This window comes from Vavraia culicis, assembly GCF_000192795.1.
Source record: "Vavraia culicis subsp. floridensis unplaced genomic scaffold supercont1.39, whole genome shotgun sequence".
NCBI lineage: Eukaryota > Fungi > Microsporidia > Pleistophoridae > Vavraia > Vavraia culicis.
In genome coordinates, this window is record NW_007360642.1 from 36,820 (window position 1) to 58,785 (window position 21,966).

The window sequence follows — 21,966 nt, forward strand, 5'->3', positions numbered from 1 at the left end:
CCTTTTTTTTATACTTTTGTAAAAGGAAAATTTTTGCTATTGGCACCGCAATCAAGAACAAAGAAACTTACAACTGTTTACCAACATAATACAGCACACATCCTTTTGTTTATGAGTTTTATACCTGTCCAAACGAAAAAAATACTGAATACTCTTCTTCCTGTGACGGAGCTAGCTTAAATCATATTTTGAAGATCACTTTCGCAAAAATAATTTTGCAAACCGGGTAAATTACTACAATTTTGCAGCACAAAGAGCGATATGCCGTTTAACCAGGTGTTAAGCGCTAGAGTGTTCGTACATTTGATATGCAGATTCGTAAACTACTGTTTTTAAGTAGCTGATTTCTAAGTAACAGCCAAGAGCCTTCGAATTTGGCCATTGTTGCAACTGCTTATGAAAATGCTTTTTAGAAGTAGTCAAGAGACGTGTTTTAACTAGGTATTAATTGGTGCTGCATCTTTCTACGGCTCTCAGAAATGTAGGATTGCGAGTTTAAACTCTTAAACGATAATATAGTATTCTTTTTTCCTATTCGGGTCCTTAACCAACAGATAGCACTGATAAGGGAACAATTTGCCGATACATCTCTCAATGTTGTTTCTGTGCCTGACATATGCACTGGCACCACGGTACGATCAGTACATACTAACAATTTCGATACATAGCACTTAACAATCATGATGCAGCGTAGCTATGATTAAAAATGAGCTGTGCTCAATTAGTTGACTCACAGTTAACTTTAACACTCTGATAGAATGAGCATGCATATTTGGACTTGTACCAAACAAAACAGAATTGCTGCCAACGGCCGGTTACAACTGATAGATTTTAATTTAATTCCAAATACATCAATTAAAATCCAACTTTCTGGTACTTTTGTGCAAAGTGCCCTTCGCCACCGTGCTCAACCGTTTTTCAAGAGGCGAAAAGGCAATAACACGTGAAAAGTTATCAGTTCTCTTTCGTTTCGGCGAGCTCAGCAATTTAAAGGGCATATGATCATCAATACTATCAAGATCTAGTGATCTACATTTCTCCAATCTTGTGTTTGCCCTCTGGATACATTCTTTTCTTTGAACTGAAAAGCGATGAAACTTTTCATAAATCTTAACAAAAACATGCTGGTAGAAACCCTGAATATGGTGGCACACACGGTCTGTCTCATAAAGTGTGTATATTTGGTGTTGAATGTCTTCCAATTCCACATTATTTTTGATTTGGTAAATAAATGCTACTAGTGTTTCCAAAAAGTAGTTGTTTCTGACTACGTAGTAAACGTTCTCGAACACATACTCAATAAACAAACGGCTTTGTAAGCTATTCTCCTCTCCAAACATGTCAAGCACGTCTTTCTGAATATCTTTCATAATATTTAGCATTTCTGTGGTTTTAACCACGCATCTCATGTGATTAAGAAATTCAAACTTGTACCTCAGAAGACACTGCTCGATAACAACGTTTCGATCATGGTAAAATTTGTAAATATACTCATTTGTTTCGATTTGGTTCGTAGGATATGAAAATATTGTTACTTTCAAGTTCAGGCATTTGTACAGAAGGTTTATGTACTCATAAATGTTTTGCTTGTTGCAATTTCTACACTTCGAGGTGTAGTATGCGACTAGATTTGTGAATGTCTTTTTACAACTACCATAAAACCTGAATATAAACCAGAGCAATTCTTCAATTTCGTCGACGAGATACACCATAATGGTTTTCTCCTGCGTATTCTTGAGAAGAAAGCTTTCGAAATAATCAATCTGCATCAGAAATATAGCTGGATTTCCCAGATTTTCGCATGTTTGCACCATGCCACCAATGTAATTGCCTCGTTTGTCCGATAGATTCTTGAGTTTGGTGCAAAAGTTTTGAATTATCATATGATATGAAATCTGCGCTTCCAATAGTACCATGTTCAGGTGTGAGATTCTCTCATTAAATAATTTTTTAAAGTTGAGAAGCGTAAAACTTACCTGAAAAATAATCAAATATGTTTGATTGTAGTGACAACCCTCTCCAAGACATATTGAGCGTACCCGATCTATTAACATGAACGGAAATATTTATCTAAAAAACAAAAATGGTACATTTTGATAAAGTCAATCCGCACATAATGACATTTCCCATATTTGCAATGTTCAGCAGGCAATTTAAATGAACCGTAGCATTAACCAGCATAATTTTCATGACAGCACGTAACTTCGCTTTTGTTTTGGCAACAGGAGCACGCTCAAGTCTAATATCAGTTGTACAATATTTTGTTGCAACCTTTCAAATATCCGGGCAAGATCAGGCAGAAATAATCTTTATAATGCAGATTTTGTATCACTTGAAAATGTGAAAAATTGTTCAAAAGTTGCAGCTTGAAATGAAGCGCTTCAAAATAACCAGGCTAACAATTTTATTCCAGACAACACATCTGCAATGTTACGGTATATTCCGTTTAATAGCAGAAAAATTCGTATTGTGGTGTTCTGTTTATCATTCTGATTTGAACTTTATCATTTTAGCAATCCTTTGTTTCTGCTTTTGTGTCTGAAACATGTTATATCAAGTATCAACGGGACTTATGGTATTATTCGGCACGATTGTTTATAATAAGAGCGAGAAAACTAAAGTTACGGCTATTGAGTATGTTTTTAGAAATTGTTTATAGCACTTTTATTTAACACCACCAGCATGCACACTCATTCGCTAAACACGTTTTATTAAGACCTGCTCTAGCTATAGCAGTTGGCACCGATGACCCTGTGGTAAGATTGTGGGACAATCCACAGGCCCTTCTGAAAGGCTGTTGGTCATTGTTCCAGTACAGCATCTAACGGATCGGAGGTTCTGCACCCTGATTAGCGTGTCCGTTTAACATCTGTTACAGCGAGCCTAGCTTGTTGATCTTTGGGCGATGCTTCAGCTGAAACAATTTTTGAACACAAACCCTGCCGTACACGCAGCTGCAGGTTCGATCTAACTGTACAAACACATAATTCAAAGCACTAAAAAACGAAAGTTGTAAAACTGTTTGTGACCAAGAGCCGGTTGTATATCAGTTTGTCATTGTTACATGGAAATTTTTGATCAACTAGAATTTTAAACAGTGCCCCAAAATGTTTAAAAAAGAAATCGAAACTTTTCTTGTAATAGCAGCTACGATTTATCCTTGTATCCTTAGGAAAGGAATCGGAGCTAGCAGTAACCTATTCGTTGACCTTATATCATTGATTTTGCCGCAATATCTTGTGCTATTGGACTATAAGTTGGTCTACGTGTTGGTAATCGTGGTGCTCACACCGTTTGTAAAACGATCCAATTTGTTCAAGGGAACAACAGGTTTGTCCAAAAGACGCCGCGTGATGAGAACGTTGCAAACGGCAATAACTGTGAACTGCATTGTGATAAACATATTGGAAAACGCTGGGGTCTTGAGCGACAGGTTCCGATCGACCATTTTCTATGGAATATCGCTCGGCGACCTATGCAAAAGCTCTGTAGTGTTGATCGAAGGATACAAGTGCGCCAGAAAGGCCAATAACTCGATCTACCAACGGTTTATACTGTCTTTGATGGCCGGCACCGTAATATGTTTTGTCAACATAATTATGGGCACTAAGCACGATATTACACAATATGGTGCGAACATAAACTTCTTTCTGGTACTATCATGCTCATATATCCTGTTTATGGTCTTCAGAAGTAAGCACAATTTCAAATTGGCTCTGTCCCTGATGATTGTGCAAGAATATTATTTGAGGGTGGGGAGACTCGATGAAATCATCTTTTCGGAAAAAAGAACAGGCTGGTTGATGAGAAACAAGGAAGGTCTGAACGCAATATTGCCAACACTTGTTATGTTCCTTTTCTCGTCATATATTGGTCGAAAAATGACCAACAGGAAAGCAACGTTGCAGGGCATCTTGACAACATTTTTTGTCACGTGTTTATTTGTTGTATCTTACGGGTACTCAAATGGAATGTCGTCTGCTTCCAGGCGATTGGGCAATTTGTCTTACACAATGTTATCGCTGTCTCTATTCTTCGGCCAATATATGGGTTTGTACGTTGCTGACTACTTTTTTCCCTTGATATTGACTGATCTCCAACTTTTTATTGGTCACCACATGATACTCTTGGTGTTTATGTCTGAGGTCCTGAAAATGATCATAACAGATCTTGAAGTCGGTATCCATGCACGAAACGCATATCCATGCATCTCAAATTTTCTTCTTCTTTCCAGTTTTATCGTGATATTTTATCTTTTTAGGTTGTGTGCGAAACCTAAATAAAATGTTTATTGCCAAACTGATGACCAAGTCACAGATTGATTGTCATATTGTTCATTGTTGCTATTGCAATTACCATTTTCTTGTATTGATATTGAATGAAATTTCATTCTTGAGTAGCAATAATTATTAATCAAAGATTACTTCTGCCTCTCTAACAATGCATCTATTGATCTCTTCACATACAACATCTTCCAAATAAACATTTTCGCTGCGCTAGAACTGACAACTGTCACAAGTATTTGGTTCACGGATTCTTGGCATTGCGAGTTAGCCAAAACATACTGCTCTTCCAAAGCTTATGCTCGAGAACCATCAAATAAATCAGTTTTGAAGCGCCTTCTCACCAACATAACTGAAGACCGCAGGACACTATCCGACAGGAAATGGTTTATAAAGTATTAAAAATTTATTGACGAAAAATAGCGGAAGTATAGATATGGGCATCCGCTTTACAAACCTAGAAAATAAACAAGGTCAGTCTTTTGGTTTGAAAATGCCTTTCTTCAGCCTTAAATCCTTGAAATCCTGCTTATTGACATAAATCTTGCCCAACTTTGTTTTTTGCTCGTTCACCGCTATATTTTTTATTTTTTTTGGCTTCTGGATACCAAGCGATGTCTTAAACAGTGCTGAATCACAGTATTTCTCCTGCACCACCTTCAACTTGTAGAATGGACCAATCAGTTCAAGCTTATCCTTCGTACACAAACTTATGATAAACTCATTCTCCTGTCTGGTCAACACAAAAACATACTTAATGGCCTCTAAATTGATCTGGGACGACTTCTGGTACAGCACGTCCGTCCATAAATTTCTTTCCCGATCGGACAAACCCAGGAAGAGCATGAGATACTTTGAGCCAAGTGCTGTACCACCAGATACGAATCCTTTCTTCTCCAAGATTTCGTATTCAACTATATCAAGTATCTCGTCATCATAGATCCGACCGACTGCCAATTTATTACCAGACTCATTGATAAAAATGTTACACTTGCGTTTTTTCATTGCAGAAATGAGAGTTTCAACCGAGTCCAACACATAGATGTCTCTGTATAATGTGCTACATAGCTGTACTTGTGACGATAAATTGGACATTTCCCTGCTGTTGCCATGGATGAATAAAATCTTTTTCTGTTCCATCGTCGGGGCCCGAATAAATTTTTTTACGTATTATGTGTGACTTTGATGATACGCTGAAATCCATTGGTACTATTTAACTGATACTAGATGGTCATAGTATGTGAATATTTATTCGTAAATCCTTTTCGGTCAGTGTACAGCCGTAAACATTTTCTAGCAGAGCAGTCATAATTCCAATCAATTATCCCTCAATACTTCCGTATGACTAAATCGATGTATCATACACCAGACATTTGAGCTGATCAAACAATACTCTTGGAATACACCATGAAAATACAAACCTTGCCAACAGTTTTTTTATTGTAAATGATCTATTAGACACTTACATATCTAAATATTATCTTTATAGCATTTTTATGCCACCTGATCGTTGTGTGACCATTTTTCTCTCGTAAACCGGCAAATAGTGTCCATGAAGCATGTGCTGCATTTTATAACATCTAAGCACGTTCAATTATTTTTGGATGGTAGTTCTACCGCTCATGGAGCTGTAGCAGATCACCCATTTGATATTTTTTGTGTGCGTCGCAAATTTTTTAATCGAATTCTTTTACCCATAGAAATGGCGTTCAACTTCAAGGCGATCAAAAAAATACCTCTTTCGTTGATTGACGTGGTTCTATCCAAGACACAAAGGAAGACACCAACTGTAATCCGCAACAAACATCCGCTGCCAAAAATAAGATCATTCTACACAAGAAAAGTTAAGTTCACGGGAGCAGAGTATGCTATGCAATTGGAGACTATCATAAATTCATTTCCACATGTTGAGGACATCCATCCATTCTATAATGACCTGATAAATGTCCTTTATGACAAGTCACATTTCAAAATGGCACTAGGACATCTTAACAGCACCAAGAAGAACGTTGAGAGCATCACGAATGAGTATGTGAGGCTTATAAAGTATGGAACGAGTCTTTATGGCTGTAAGCAACTGAAAAGAGCAGGACTGGGAAAAATGACCAGTTTGGTAAAGAGGCTGAAGCCAACACTGGAATATTTGGAAGAAGTCAGACAGCACATGAGCAGACTGCCGCAAATAGACCCTGAGTGTCGTACAGTTCTTCTTTGCGGCTTGCCAAACACGGGTAAAAGTAGCTTCATGAACTGCGTTTCCAAGGCGCATGTGGATGTTCAACCCTACGCGTTCACCACCCGATCGCTTTTTGTCGGGCATTTCGAGTACAATTACTTGAGCTGGCAGATTGTGGATACACCGGGTGTGTTGGATCATGCGTTGGAAGAGATGAACACCATAGAAATGCAGAGTGTGACCGCTTTGGCACATTTGAATTCAATCGTTCTGTTTTTCCTGGATGTTTCTGAGCAGTGCGGATACTCGGTCGATCAGCAAATAAGTCTGTACAATTCGATAGCACCGCTAATTGATAGACGAATGCTAATCGTGTTGAGTAAGTGCGATTTGAAGTCACCGAGCACAGCAAAGAGTACGAAAATTGAGCATCTTGATTTGAAGGATGAGATTAAATACTTTCTGGATGGCAAGCAGTACGCGTTTCTCAGTGTTTTTGATCCTGAGAGTGTCGAAAAGGTCAAACGGATAGCATGTGACTCACATTTGGAAAAGTCTTTGGAGATCAAGCTGCAAAAGAACCTGGAGCCAATACTTAATCGTATAAATGTGCACGAACCACCCTCACACAGACCAAAAGAGGAGTGCATGTTGAGAAGCAGTGATGAAAAAATAATCACCGAGAGAGACCTGGCAAAGGACAATCTCGACTATTACTTTGATGAGAACAAGAACTATTTGGTGAATGAGGATGAGAAATATGATGTTATGCCAGAAATATACAACGGCAAAAATGTGATGGATTTCGTTGATGTCAATATACTGGACAAGGTTGAAAGCATGGATAGATATCTACCCATTAGAGACTACGATGTCTTTGATGATAATATCAAGAAGGAAATTGACAAAAGAATCAGAGTCAAGCAGGAACACACGCGGAACAAACTTAGGGCCACACTGCCTGAGAGATTCAAAAACAACCCAAGGAAAAAGTACTCTACGTGCAAGGAAGCTGAGCCAAAAAAGAGAGGACCGAAGCAGTTCGTTGAGAAGCAGAAACCGATGGAATACGACCGCAAGCCCAAGCATTTATACAGGTGAGCATTGTTTCATGGTTTTTTAATAAATTTATTGCTATGACTAGCTGCGCACGTTTTGATCTATTTAATCCTGCTGGCTAAGCGGTGCTAAGACATTTTAATTGCTTATAGTGCTGTTATTCGAGGTTAATGCGTTATATAATGTTGTGAGGAGTGGATAATTGCGGTGATTACAATGTAAGAGTCAGACAAGTGTATTAATATGCGTGTTGTTGTATGGGAGATACGGTTAACTTTTAGTAAAAAGAAGATCGCGGTTTATGGTTTATTGTTTGAATGACCGGCCTGCAATTACGGCATGAACTTCCTTTGACTCCCGATATCTGTCCGAGTTGCACATAGCGTGTCAGCTGATAACATCTGTAAAGCATCTATGTTTAGAATTACAGGCTATGTTACGTGCGTTTAACCGAGTAAACTTATGATTTAAACGAATTTTTGATTATCGGTAGAATCTAAGTGTTATGTTTACTGCGGTTTTGTACGTGTATCACGCAGTATTATGAAATATCAGATTTAGCAAACATTCCTTTATTTATTCTTAATGAGTTGATCTCTTAGGCTGGTAGGCTAATCTAACGCTAGATACTTTCGTTGATCAACAGCCATTTCTTGTTGTACATTACAAACACATAATTTTTAATTTGCCTGTCTATATTACAGTGTGGTGTATGACCTCCATCAACACCAATCTTTTTCGATGATACTTACTACTTGGTATGTATCATTCACGTAACCCTTTGATTTCACGCTCTAGATCACATGTTTGAATAGATTTAATTAACCTTGTCTTGTAACTTGCAAAGTATATTAGAACATAATAAATATATTATTGTTAAAATTAATACTCCTCGCTTTAATACCAAACAATGTTATCTTTTTGAGCAACAGTTGTTGCAATTGTTCTGCTATTAATACATCTTTTGATGCTATGTGTATTTTCATCTCAGAGCTACAACGCACGAACAAGCCCTTTTGATGATTACCGCCTTTATGTAACAACACTATGTCTTAATTCAACAATTTTGGTACGAGTGCTAGATTATGTTTGAAGACAAAGTTTTCCCTGAGACTCTGCTGAATTTGTTAGAACAATAGAGACCAAAATTTTAATTTGGCAATTAGTTCTATTCGCAGTTTCTCGTCAGCAACTTGTGCTTCATTTCATAAACAGCTTTTAACCAATCTGCTGCTTCTCAGATCGTGAATTTGTATCATGATTGTTGCTATCGCAAGTGTCTTTATTTAAGCCATTATCATCCATCCACCTTCTAAGATCACATTTTGATATATTATATTGCTGCAAAGCCTTCACTAAGCCCATCCTCCACAGTTTGTTTTGAGGATTTAAACTTTTTCACATGCAAGTCTTGAATACCACAGCACGAAAATGCTTACTAATCTAATATCATGTGGTTATCGAACCAAAAAGAGCTGCGATAGATAACAAGCAATAATATAAAAATGAATTTATGGCAAAACTATGCCTTTTCTTGCTACACATTCTTTTATTCTATAAACTGACTTATTGCATCGATATTCGGTGTTTCGAACACTTCGCACCGAAACAATCTCATTGATGGTATTCTATGTAAAGTACCGATAGATAACACAATTGAAATGATATTAACTAGGTAACAGTAAATTCACTCGCAACTTCAAAAACAAAGCACCCATCAATTCACAACAAATGATATTAACAAAGCGTTCGTGTCTTCTTTGATTACGTAGTCGTCTGAAATGTTTTGCCGTACATATCCCCATCCTACCAGCAAAATATGCAACCTTTTATCCAATTATATCCTAATTCAAACTATTTATATAATAATTCCCTTTAAAACACATTTTTCCGGATATATAATAATTTCTCTAATTTGTATGAAACGATCCTAAGTATTTTAATTTCTATGACTATAAAAGTAGGCAAGAGCGAAAATAACAACATGGGCTATCTTGGACTGCTTTGTACTAACGCATGCAAAACATTTTTTGTCTTACTTGGTATTGCCATAGGCGTAATTCTTTTCATATTAGGAGTTCTTACGATTTGTTCCAGCTTGGATGCGTAATTTGCAGGATTGCGGTTTTTGGCTTAGGTAGTTAGCCCTTGTTTAGATGAATTTTTGTTGAATAAAAATGAGTCTTTGAAATTTGTATTTACCTAACGCGAACAAAAAGTACGGATTTTCGGCTAGTTCTGCATATGGATAGTTTGTGACATGAACAGATTTGCTTTAAGATAAGCCTCAGCTGCTGTTTCTATGTTTTATCCATTCTGTTCGTGTTTCAATTAATCCTGATGCTATATCCGATCATACAAGAGACTTCTACCGTTTTTATGTGTTCCATCTCGCAAAAAATCATAAATTCTCTGTTTTGGAGTTTTGAGCTGAGTTTCCTTTGGAATGCCAAAAACGAATACAATCAAAATAGGGAAGTGCATATGGAATTACCGATTTAGAAAAGTATTTCTTGATGAATATTTATCACTGAACTCAAGCCAAGGAGTATCATGCTGTGCAATGTACAAGGGTAAAGTATTTGATAACTGAAGTATGTCGGTAAACACCACCGATGTTCAATTGTTGTTGCAGACGCGATTATTTCCTTCACAGATTATTTCTCAGCGTTAATTGATTGCTTTTAATTTTTTTTCTGTATTTTCTCCTTAAGCTTGGAACTCGTTCGAAAACTGTCCTAGATAAAAATATATAGGAATAATTAGCAAACACACATGTAAACAGTGATCCCTAGATGAAAGCAAGAACTGGCCCGATATGTTGCTTTATGTCGATATAAATTATGTACTATCTGGGATCTAATGATTATCATTATTGATCATACGGGAAGAATGGGCATCATCTATCACAATACGAGTCGCCTCTTCGAAATAACCATTATACCGTGGTACTGATGGCTCAAAGGTCTGCATCTGTGCCCATTTTGAAACTATGACCATGGCATGCCAGTTAACTTCAGATAGTCCAACAGTTCAGCTATCTTGTGAGCTAACACATCTATTAAAATATAGAAAACGTGCAATTATGATTTTTTGGGTGCGCAGCACAATAAACTGTAACCAATTGACCGTAAAGTTGTTGTAAGCTGGAGACATAAAAGCTTGAGGAACTAATATTATTCACCACAAAGAAGTGCGAGTGTATATTATGCCGTCGGTTCCTCACCGATTAAATAGCTTGGGGTGATTGGTTGCACAAACTTTGAAATTGTTCTGCACACGATGCCACACCATATGTGCTAACAAAGTGGTTGAAAGATCAGTAGATGAATTCATAAGCGAATTCAGGCGATGTGTTACATTCTTATACCTTGCTAATCACCTGTGCTTGCCAGATATTGATTAGTGATACCATTTTGTTTCTCCTAATTTAAAAAAATCTTAAACACAATATCCTTAATATTTAATGAAGAGAACACGAAGTAAGGAAAAAACCATAAGTAAGAAAATTACCATAAAGACGTCCGACCATTCGGAGGAAGAAAGTGACGAGGATGTGCAATTGGAGAATATGAATGAGACTCGAGACCAGATAATGAATAAGCACAAAGATTATTGGAAAAATGTGATTGAGAATGAGATAACCGAGTTTAATATTTACAAGAACTACTGTGTGGATGACACGGTGGACAAAAAGGATGTGAAGCTGTCTGATGCGGTTGAGGATGATTTGAACATAATACATGAGCTGGGAAAGATAGGCGAATAAACTACAGTAAATAAAACATGTTTCACACCGTATTATCAAATTCACCATTTGTATTTTGGTGTATACCATTATGTGCTACTCTTGTACTTTGTTGTGCCAAGGCTGTAAGTGGAAAATTCATAAAATGGTATTTTTTAGTGTAACGTATCCAAAAATGAAACTAAGGAAAGTCGGGCTTTCAAAGACCGTCATAGCTGTGTTCAGCTGTCAAAAAAGTCATGGATGAGAAACAAATGAGTATTGCGATAAGCATGAGGGATGATTAGTAATACGATTGAAGAGGCCACAATAAAAGCAGACAACTGCATCACAAGTACAGATGTAGTGAATGGTGTAAGTAATTTAGCGGAAATACGTGGTATAGGGTGATATTTGTCAGCTTATCAATCCAAACTTTTTCCCTCAATCAAGTAATCACGGGAGTGCAGTACATGAACACAGTTTCGTACAGATTATTAGCAAAAAAATCACAAAGAGTGTTATTGACCATCGAATCACATCAATAGGATATGAATGCTAGGCTAAGAAGAGAATAGAACCGATTTGTTATTCGTTTTCCCGCATACTTTACTCTTTGCGTATGTACCCCGGCGAAAAAAATTATATCCTGTAAACACAGAAATGTGAGTTCAACTACAATTCCTTCAGAACAATCATTTGAAAGAGATTCGGTGATCATTTACAACATTTTTGTGAACCAGAACGATATATACATGGATAGATGCGAACGTGGAATTAATTTACATTCCGTGCAGTGTAACGTACTTTTTAGTACAAAATGTGTTAATAAACAGCATAGTGCCCAAAAACAGTCTTATTTTCTTGTTGCATCCAAATCAGCCACATTCATGTAATGTTTGCAATTTATCGATGGCTGTAAAAGTCAGGTAATGAAAACGTAACTTAACTAAGCTCCTTTCTTAATGGCTAAAGCCCAATTTACCGAATATATAATTTCCTACAAAGAGACATGAATGATAAGTGTATGTGATTTATTTTGTTTATGTTTTGCAACATCTGTTCAATGTTCTCGTCCAGACTATATCATACTAAACAAGTCATTTAATGAATATTTTACACTATTGAATTGCCTATACCGCCATAATATTACTATGGAGCGTAGGACAAGCACATAGAAATAACACTCATGAGTACGATCTTTCTAAACGAATACATGCCAACAGAACGATCTTCTTAGCAAATGAGGTCTTCACAGCAGCCCAGTAGCTCCTTAGCACTATTATGACACGGTATTAAGAACTAATATAATAACACAATATACGGGTTGCTCCTCCTATTGCTAAAAAATACGTACATCCACGAGATGATACCGTGCAATATCCATGCTCGGTTAGCTGAAGAAATAAGATCTATTTCATTGTATTTGCTACTCCATAGTTTCATTTGATCACTATTAGATACCTATTACGGTCCCTGATGAGTTAGATAACTAATAAACAATCGTTTATTGTCCAAATAATATTCATGGCTCGCACACCCCACGGTAATCTAACCGAGCCTTTTATTTGATGAGATATAGTCATATATTTCACAAGGATGATCTATTGTTATATTAATATCAATTTTTTTCTTTGAATTGATTGTGCCACCTCCTAGCTGCACAAGCTTGGTCAGCTGATAGCTTGTTTTCTTCCGATCAATAGTGAAATTGACTCGCTCAAAAATTAGATTGTCTTTTCTTAAGACATTGGTCGATAGGCTATTTATTCCGTATGACAGATCACCATCAACAAAAAATTGGTACCAGCTGCATTTATCCTCCATTTGATTTTCAAAATCAATAAAAAACGCAAAATTTAGGATGTAAATTCCTCTTAGTCCAGCGTATAGATATTTGTAAGATCTTATACACATGTTTGAAGATGTGTTTATGATGAGATGCGTGACTTTGGTGCTCATTTTCTTGCACAAAAAAATTCTTTTGTACTTTTTTTTGTACATTTTGAATTTTTTGGCCACATATCGCTGTTGATACTCATTAAGATTCGAAAAACACATGTATATGTCACCAATTTCATCGATTTTATCAGTTCTATTTCTTCTAAGGACGATTCTTAGCTGTTTATGATGCTTTTCAGGGGGTAGCGATAACGTTGTTGGATGGAATGCCAAACCTGCCTTAGCTGGCGAATCGGATAAATCAAGAGAGGTTGGCCTGAGTGGACAGTCGAAGTGATCAAGATCAGATGACAAAGAATTGTATTTTAGCACGGGCATCTTTGCACTTCGCTGCGTAGCATTGGATTTCAGAGGGGATGATTCGAGGTAACTACCCAACGAAAATGAAAGTTTCGAAATTTCGGCGTCTTTATTAGCGTTTTCTATAGTTATTGTTGCATTGCTCGTGTAATCAGAAGCACATGCCACGCCAGCATCTGTTTGCGGACACTCCTCTGCAAACGAAGAATCAGAGGGAGTAGAACCGCGATTAAAAACATTATTATGAAAATAGTTGCTAAGGTTGAACAAAGTGTGTGCAAATATGCAATTTTTAAACTTCCCTTTTTCTTTACACTGTCGACATATTATTTTATTGGAACTTGTCTGGTACAATGCGGTGTTCGTGTGACATATCTTACACTTTATGAACGTATACAATCTTTTCATGAAGCATTCTGTCGCTTTGTCGCAACGGCTCGTTGATATACATGGGGAATGCATGCAAGTGCTTCGATAATTTTTTGCCCCATTCCTCAAAAATTCTTTATATCACCGCAATCGATAAGACATGAAATATCGAGCGCAAACTAACTGTGGGGTAGGCGAGTATTCAATGCAACAAATGTTACCTGACTATATTTCGAAGTTTAAGTGATAGGTCTCGATTAATTTACAATTTGATACCTCGCTTAAACTATATGTGCCACAAGCACTAACGTTATGCTTGTTATTGAGCTCAAACAAAACATTTAAATCGAATAAACACTTCTTGAAAGTTCATTTTCCATAATTTGCTGCGGTCTTGGGCAAAAGCTCTGTTTGAATCGAGGGAGTTACACCACAATACCAGTATGTGAATGACTGGGAATTCATTTGTAGTGTTGTAATCGATGAGTTAGTGGCAGGAATTAAGGATACTGATAGGCAGTCAACATATAACATCATACAGTATAACATTAGTATAGAAATTCATCACTAGACGCCATTCAATCCAGCTATTTATTATTAAAAACTACTTTTCAGCGCTCTACATGGTTGTGTTTAACAAGTTTCATTTAGCAGGACTTTTTGTGTGAATGTGTATTACATGGCGTTCTACTTCGTTCCTAGCTACTCAACTTCCAGCATTTCCGTGCCATGTTTTAGCAACTTTTAAACACATTTTATAGATAAATACAATATTTTGCATCTAATAACGAATTTGCAGCTTGTCCCTCGTAACTAAACACTATCAACGGATCATTCTTTTGCCGAAAATTCAATAAATTTTGAGCCAACCCATTAAACACGCAAACATTCCGATGAAGCTGAAGATTAAAAAAATTTACCAAACGTTCTCATGGCGTTGGAAGATAGAAAATGACTTGTGTGGCATTTGTCAGCAGGGGTTTGATCAGATGTGTACATCGTGTACGCATCCGATTGAATGCCGGCCATGTGTAGGAAAATGCACCCACTCGTTTCATATTCACTGCGTAACAAGGTGGCTCTCCAGCAACAAAGTGTGTCCTATGTGCAGGAATATATGGAAGTACGGGAAATTGTACGAATAAAGTGTTGATAATTAACTGTTAATGGAACGGTTCTCTCGTAATTCATTTATCTAATTATTGTAATGCCGTATTTACTGGCTCAAATATGGTTGCATCTTTTGAAATGTGCGCGTTTAACGATAAAAAAGGTTTTGTAGGGCTTGACTCGGGTATTTTTATCACAGCTCATTTTATATACGGTTTAAGTGCGAGTAGAACCTTTTTGTTTCCAAACAGCCCGCAACTGAAATATAACCACAAATAATAAACAAAGTACGAGTCGATGTACCCCATTCCATGCTAATCTACAGATTGTTTTCAAATCCAATCAAAGAGAAAATTTTTAAATCTCCGTATTTTAAAGAAATCCGAACCTATGATTTGAACCAAACAATCACCGAAGCACAACAACTGTCATCTATTGGTTCGCTCGTGTACGGATCACCTCATCAGTTTATTTGTTTACTGCAGAAGCTCGAATCACTGAACATAGGTGACAGTATCATCTTGGAGAAATACCACGAAGCCTTGAAGGGGGACAACTCGTCATTTGTTATGTTTTTTGTCTTTTACATCAGGATGACCGTCAGAATGAAAGGAGATTTTGAAGAGATACGAAGGAATCTTTGCAGTGACGAATCATTGATCAATATAATTGACGAGAACAATGAGCATTATACCATCACAATCAAGGAAATGCTGAACATGCTGAAGAATGATAGGTATGTCTTGGGTATTTTTATGAAAAACGTTTAGCGATACCAAAATTATCTTTTGATGAAGCTGGCTTGCACACCCCATTAAAATGTTGACTCTGAAAGTTATTGCTGCAGACGCTGAAGCAAAGAACAATCTTGCAGATATTTACGCCAGAACACGATACTTAGATTTACACAAAAACAAGTTATTTAATACTTCTTCGTAAGACTTTTGAACTCAGCATCGAAATTAAACATTTCGAATCCTTTAGCACATCTCTTTGCATTTTGCAGGTAATCAGAGAATTCCTTGATGCTTTTGACCTGTTCTGCAACATATTCATCCATGAACTGGCAAAGTGCATAGTCATGGTTTTTGTCTGCTGCTCTGTATAATTTCAAAATATGCTTGTATGATTCTTCCTCGTATTCAAGCGAAAGCTCGAACACCTCCACAAGCGATTTATAGTCTGTCCTGTCCAAAGACAATGGTTTAAAGTTTGGACGCAACCCAACTTGGTTCATATAATCGATTATTCCTTTGGCGTGTGTCAGCTCTTCGTTGTATTGTTTATAGAAAAAATTGGCGATGCTGGGCAAGGCTATCTCCCTGTTATTGCAGTACTGATACGCCGATTGGTAAAAGTAAAAAGCAAAATTCTCTATTCTTAACTGCTCGCTCAGTAGTTCTACGGCTTCATCTTCCCATTTTTTCTTTCCTTCCATTGTAGATCTAGTATTTTTCTTTTTTAAAAGACACGTGTAAAAATGATCGTAGAATCAAATTGGTCATTAATAAATACTTGGTACCGATTGGACATGGATCAAGGAGCAAATAGGGATCTTCGTGGATTAGTGGTCTGTATCACGTATCAGTCTATTCTCACACAATTCCATTGCCGCATTGAAAATTATAAAATTGCCCTTTGCAAAATACTCGGATCTTCTTGATAGCCATTTCAGAAACCGCATCTATAGAATCGCTAAAGATTATTTCCCATAACACGTGCTGTTGGCTCACCACAAACTACCATTTGTTCATATGAAACGTGTGCATCACCTTTCTACATTTGACAGGAGATTGAGGGCACCGTCCACGAGTTTAGGCCGCAGTGTGCCTTGTTCAAAATTTAGGTTTATAAACATGACTATTACGGATACAAAGCAATCATCAAGTCCAAACTAATGCAGTTGATCGATTAGTAGCCTCCTTTGTTGAAGCATGAAAAGCAGTAAATACGGCAGCTATTTATTTTTTAGATAAATTCAAGGTCTGTATTTAAATTTGACGCAACCAAATCTTGAATTTCAGGGCGGTTCACCAAAAAATCGGTAAAACATTTTTCATTCCCTATTATAAACTCTGCAAAACATATCACATACATATAGCGCAGCAGAAATCCCTGCGCTTTTTCGATGTTTTTCGCCACTCCGCTTTTTGCAAGCTCGTCAATTATATCCCTGATGTTTTCGATATGATCAAACTTATCGATGGCAGAGTCGGCAAACTTCTTGCTTCGCCGAGCATTAGGCAGAAACTTCAGCAGTTGCTGAATAATAATAAATCTCGGCTTTTTATAGTCCATTGTCTTCCACGGAAGACCGTCCAGACTGTCTCTCATCAACGTCATATACGACAAAATCATAAACGTGGTTGTACGGCCTCTTCCCATCTGACAGTTGAAAAGTAACACCATTTCACCTTTGATATTGCACAGCGTATCGTACAGGTAGCTAATTAATCGCGGCATTGGCGCACGCTCGTCAGAAATTGGCACTCTGTGGAACATCAAAGATTTGACATTGTACACTTCTCTCATCGTCTTGATCATCTCGACTTCCACCCACTTATGTGTAATAACGCATGTACCTTTTGTGAGCGTTTCGTCATGAACAAGGAGCGAATTGTCTTTGATTTCATCATAAATATCCTTTTTTAGCTGCACCTCCATTTTATGGACAATATCAGAATCAATACCGGTGATCTCGATGTTATCATATGGCGCACTGTACCGTCTCAAAACGTAGGGAGTGTTGTTCACGTAAATGACAGGCTCTTCTCTCATGCAGAACCAGTGTATAGTGGCGCCCATCTTCTGATGCTCCTTCAAAATCTTGTGAAGCAGCTTTTTGACTGCATTAGCCTTCGGCATCGCACATCCGACAATCAAATGGTTTAGAACGCGTATGTACCGCATGTTAAAAATGCCATCAATTCTGTACATCGAATCAAAGAGCGAGAATCCTTTGAAATAGTCATTTTTAAGAATAGTCATCGTGCTCAGCACAGAGCCCTTTCTGCTACCGAGATGCGTGAGCTCCTTGTTTTTATGATTGTATATTTTTATAAAGAAGTCATTGTTGGTGACATCATCTTCAATATGGCTGTACATGTTGCAGATCTCGTACCTATTTAGTATCCATGTATCAAAGGGCAGCGAAGACTTGGAGAGTAGATAAGATGCGAAACATATCGTGTAGAAGTATCTTTTGACTGCGATTATCAATGTCTTGCGGTTGTTCAGTGTTTTCAAGTGCGTGTAGAAATCACAGTCGTTATATTTGGTGAAGAGATGGTCAACTATGGCCAGAGAGAAGTAGCCGGAATCTAGCACGCGTATAAGCTCCCGAACAGAGTATATTTTCACCACGTTACTCTTTTCCTTTATTTCGCCATAATTTTTCCTAACAAGATCGATCCATATACAGAAGAACACGGCTCTCTTGGTATTATATGATATGGCATAGAGGATCTTCTCAGAAATTTCGATTTTCTTGATCAGTTTTGTGAAGAGCATGAAGTTGCTAAGCTTGAAACGAAAGTTTGGTGTAATTGGAAAGCGATAATAGTCATTTGCATTCTCTGTTATAGATAGAAAATATTCATTTGGTGTTTGGATGTCGCTCTCGCACAGATCAGAAATGACCTTTCGAACCAGGTTGCCATCTTCCTCTGTGTAATATTCGAGATATTTTTTCAAGCGGAGCCGTTCAATCAATCGTTCTTTGATCATGTTTTCTATTTCTTCCAACTTTTGATACGTCACGCTTTCAAATATCTTTATCGAGTTCTTGTATGAGATCAGATTCCTTTTCAGATACGCCTCTCCTTTAATGTAAATTAATGGCTCTTCCATAAGATTAAGCAATATACTATTTTTTAGGGCATGTGTGCCTTCAATTACAGAAATAGCCTGCAATTTGCTGCCTTCGTCTTGCCTGACCTCGAAAGTCTGTTTCTTTCCCCTGTAAAGCACCAAATGATGATCCTTATCAATACCTGAGTGCTTGAAAATGGGATGAAATTTACTTTTGAAGTTTATCGGCTTGAACACACTGAAATCACTGCGTCTTTCCGCAAGAAATAGAAATTTTCTATGGTACATCTTCTTCTGTTCAACCCATGCCGGAAACTCAATATCGGTACCATGGCATTGGTATTCAGAATAGAATATAAGTGTCATATACCATTCAAGAACGATGTTGGCTTTGATGATGATCTTGCGATCGTATATTGTGGCTTCCTTCACCAACAAATTTGCTAGTGCGTATTTCAAGTTGTAGTACGGTTCGAACTGTTCAAGCAAGCAATCGACCAGGTACTTGGAAAATTTGTAGTCAATAATGTATTGTGTAGCGTTGATGATGCTTAGATGGCCAGAAAATATTAGTTTGAGACAGAACAGTATTTGGCTCTTGTCTTTGAAAATGGCGCTCTTAAACTCATCACAAGATTCGTAATATTGCTTGGCTTTCTCAGAAGAACGCGTGGTATTGCCTATCGAAGGTTTCAATAAATTGTGAATCTGCGAGTTAAGAGAAGATTCACCATGGATATCCGGGGATTTATAATTTTTTTCACTAGCCAAACTGACAACCTCCTCCAACAGATGATTTTTGCTGAAGCCGAGCAGCTTGTATAGACAAGACGCGAATGTTGTCCTTGTGCCTCCTGACGCAGAGTAAAAAACTACCAGAGTGTCTTTTATTTTGTCATAAACGTTGTCCAAAAACGTAAAAATACCATTTTTGAGTATTGACATTGTCTTAGGAAGTGGTAATCTGTAATATGTTAACTTGGAATTTTTCGTTTCGAAGAATTCTCTGGGTGTGTAAACAACTGATGGTTTTACCAGCTCGGATTTCAGACCACCGCTTGTATCATAATGTAACATTAAAAAGCCATCATTGTGTTCGATTTCACGACATATTTCCAGCTTCAAACGCGTCTCCTGCTCTTCAATATTTTGAAATATACGTGAGCTTAGCAGGAAGTTGCTGTCGACAGGTCCGTAAATATTCCTCAATTCATAGCAAAAACCGTCGATCAAAATACAAGGATTTGGTCTGAGATTTATCCATGAAATATTTCGATCAGCAAACGACAGAATTTCATCAATTCGTGAGGCATCTAGGGCTGGTAAACAAATGTCATGGAACCTTTGTGCAGTCCTTTCGGCACGTAACAAATGGCCTAGTCGAGAAGAGTTGTGTAGGCCATCCAAGTCCTTTTTGAGAATCGAGTATTCACAGAGTATCAATCCCGACCGCTTGTAGTTCTTTAGCCTGGCGTCGGTCATTTTGAGGGATCAATTTTTTGTAGCGATTTAACATATCAGTATTTTGTAGACCATGAGATGTTGTTGCATTCATTAGCGGCATTCAGGAAAAAACTGAAGGATTTTGTTTATTTGCTAATATTTCAGGTATTGACTTGTTAATTATCAATATGTTACAATTAAAGTAAGGAATGTATTTCGTCTAGGGTTGAACGTTCATTTACAAGTTTACTGCCATAGGAATGGAGTGCTTCAAATATTGCGGTGCAAGAAATTGTCGTTCACCATAGAAAATTCCGTTTTATCATACTATTAGAAGAATTTTTTTCGCGATCTACATGTGACACTTTCTATTCTATTCTCTATAGGCAAGAAATAGGGACAGATAGATCAACCATACGGTATACGATGAGAAGCACTTGAACATCATTTGTAGCATATAAGATCGAACATGCTACTCCGATGCAAGAAATGAGTTCCTTGGGTCCTTCACAGTATTATCGCCGTTTGCATCACGTTTTTCGGTGATCACAAGGTATGATCTGTTTAACAGGAAACCAGTAGAACTGGCATTTCTATGTTATTTTTTTGTATTCTAGCACTGTATTTGCGTTTATAGGTTGTTTGGAACACAGCACATCCCTGACAAGTCTTCAGCAGGGCGGCATTCAGGACAACTCATTTTGTTGTCTGTCATGCACAGCCATCTTTCTTTCATCTCACATGTCATTTTTCATAATAAGATTTGATCGTGCTTGATTTTTAGTTACATCGTCACTATCAATCATCAGCATGAAAAGGATAGTTTGACAGTTGATTGGTAAATCAAAAATTTTTATCCCACATTTACATACAGAACAAAGAGTTGGAGATTGCTATTCAATTCTTTTTTTGAGAATGCTCTCAGCTGTTCCTTATAAAATACAATCATCTAAAATGATATGATCATGAAGAGAATTAACTGTTTTTGCACCCTACTGAAAGATTCAAAATAAATGAAAGTAGACAGAAAACATGAAATAGTGTATTAAAGGAAGGAAATATCATTTAATAAGCAAGTCAACTTTTATCCGTTTTGTAAGAGAAAATAGAGCATCTGATATCCTACTAAAGTTTATTTTACCTGTCAAAGCGATAAGAAGAATTTTCTTAATTTTGTGATATAGTGTGCTTAAAATAGTTATGTGCTATTTGTGATGTTTTGGTTAGTTAGTTAGTTCTGATGGATGAAAAAGTAGTGCGTCTTAACTTATTTGAACCGTACATTCGAGGTAAGTGAATATCTACGTTTCGATAAGCAGGGAGATTCTGTAGTACTAGAGCGAGATGGTGCTGTTAAAACAAATCAAGCGGGTTTAAAAAAAAATGCGTACAATCATTTTTATCAAATTTTTGAAGAGATAGATAGATTCTAATCTACGTGTACGAGTTTCCTTTTGAAGTAATAACCAATTATTACCCTCGAGTAATGATCGCATTTCACCGTATCATATTATTAATTTTCCACTTTGTAATATTGCTACCTACTTTGTTGAGCACAGATTCAAGAACGAAAAATGATGAAATTGGCAATAATCTGGAAGAAACAGAAATCGTGCGAATCGATGTCGATGATATGAGCACTAGCACAGTTGATGAACGTGAGTGCGCAAATGTTGATGATAATAAAAATCGGAAAGAAAATAGGTTGTTTAATAGTAATTTGGTCC

At 37.1% G+C, this 21,966-nt stretch overlaps 9 protein-coding genes across 9 annotated transcripts; 4 read left to right on the forward strand and 5 right to left on the reverse strand.

Annotated features, from left to right (window-relative positions):
• Positions 1 to 851: 851 nt before the first annotated feature.
• VCUG_02006 (uncharacterized protein) lies at positions 852 to 2,054 on the reverse strand (the record flags this gene model as incomplete). Its single annotated transcript, XM_008076829.1, has 1 exon — positions 852 to 2,054. One exon carries the CDS (start codon positions 2,052 to 2,054, stop codon positions 852 to 854), a length of 1,203 nt encoding a protein of 400 aa, XP_008075020.1.
• A 702-nt stretch (positions 2,055 to 2,756) lies between these two features.
• VCUG_02007 (uncharacterized protein) lies at positions 2,757 to 4,299 on the forward strand. Its single transcript, XM_008076830.1, has one exon. The coding sequence runs from the start codon at positions 3,108 to 3,110 to the stop codon at positions 4,281 to 4,283; it is 1,176 nt and encodes a 391-aa protein (XP_008075021.1). The 5' UTR covers positions 2,757 to 3,107; the 3' UTR covers positions 4,284 to 4,299.
• A 391-nt stretch (positions 4,300 to 4,690) lies between these two features.
• On the reverse strand, positions 4,691 to 5,423 carry VCUG_02008 (uncharacterized protein; the record flags this gene model as incomplete). Its single annotated transcript, XM_008076831.1, has 1 exon — positions 4,691 to 5,423. One exon carries the CDS (start codon positions 5,421 to 5,423, stop codon positions 4,758 to 4,760), a length of 666 nt encoding a protein of 221 aa, XP_008075022.1. The 3' UTR covers positions 4,691 to 4,757.
• A 562-nt stretch (positions 5,424 to 5,985) lies between these two features.
• VCUG_02009 (small GTP-binding protein domain) lies at positions 5,986 to 7,966 on the forward strand (the record flags this gene model as incomplete). Its single annotated transcript, XM_008076832.1, has 1 exon — positions 5,986 to 7,966. One exon carries the CDS (start codon positions 5,986 to 5,988, stop codon positions 7,558 to 7,560), a length of 1,575 nt encoding a protein of 524 aa, XP_008075023.1. The 3' UTR covers positions 7,561 to 7,966.
• A 3,018-nt stretch (positions 7,967 to 10,984) lies between these two features.
• On the forward strand, positions 10,985 to 11,317 carry VCUG_02010 (uncharacterized protein; the record flags this gene model as incomplete). The annotated part of the gene is made up of 1 exon (XM_008076833.1): positions 10,985 to 11,317. One exon carries the CDS (start codon positions 10,985 to 10,987, stop codon positions 11,285 to 11,287), a length of 303 nt encoding a protein of 100 aa, XP_008075024.1. The 3' UTR covers positions 11,288 to 11,317.
• A 1,479-nt stretch (positions 11,318 to 12,796) lies between these two features.
• VCUG_02011 (uncharacterized protein) lies at positions 12,797 to 13,969 on the reverse strand (the record flags this gene model as incomplete). The annotated part of the gene is made up of 1 exon (XM_008076834.1): positions 12,797 to 13,969. The coding sequence occupies one exon, from the start codon at positions 13,967 to 13,969 to the stop codon at positions 12,797 to 12,799; it is 1,173 nt and encodes a 390-aa protein (XP_008075025.1).
• A 1,328-nt stretch (positions 13,970 to 15,297) lies between these two features.
• VCUG_02012 (uncharacterized protein) lies at positions 15,298 to 15,811 on the forward strand (the record flags this gene model as incomplete). Its single annotated transcript, XM_008076835.1, has 1 exon — positions 15,298 to 15,811. One exon carries the CDS (start codon positions 15,298 to 15,300, stop codon positions 15,754 to 15,756), a length of 459 nt encoding a protein of 152 aa, XP_008075026.1. The 3' UTR covers positions 15,757 to 15,811.
• A 97-nt stretch (positions 15,812 to 15,908) lies between these two features.
• Positions 15,909 to 16,424, reverse strand: VCUG_02013 (uncharacterized protein; the record flags this gene model as incomplete). Its single annotated transcript, XM_008076836.1, has 1 exon — positions 15,909 to 16,424. The coding sequence occupies one exon, from the start codon at positions 16,422 to 16,424 to the stop codon at positions 15,909 to 15,911; it is 516 nt and encodes a 171-aa protein (XP_008075027.1).
• A 530-nt stretch (positions 16,425 to 16,954) lies between these two features.
• Positions 16,955 to 20,278, reverse strand: VCUG_02014 (uncharacterized protein; the record flags this gene model as incomplete). Its single annotated transcript, XM_008076837.1, has 1 exon — positions 16,955 to 20,278. The coding sequence occupies one exon, from the start codon at positions 20,276 to 20,278 to the stop codon at positions 16,955 to 16,957; it is 3,324 nt and encodes a 1,107-aa protein (XP_008075028.1).
• Positions 20,279 to 21,966: the final 1,688 nt, after the last annotated feature.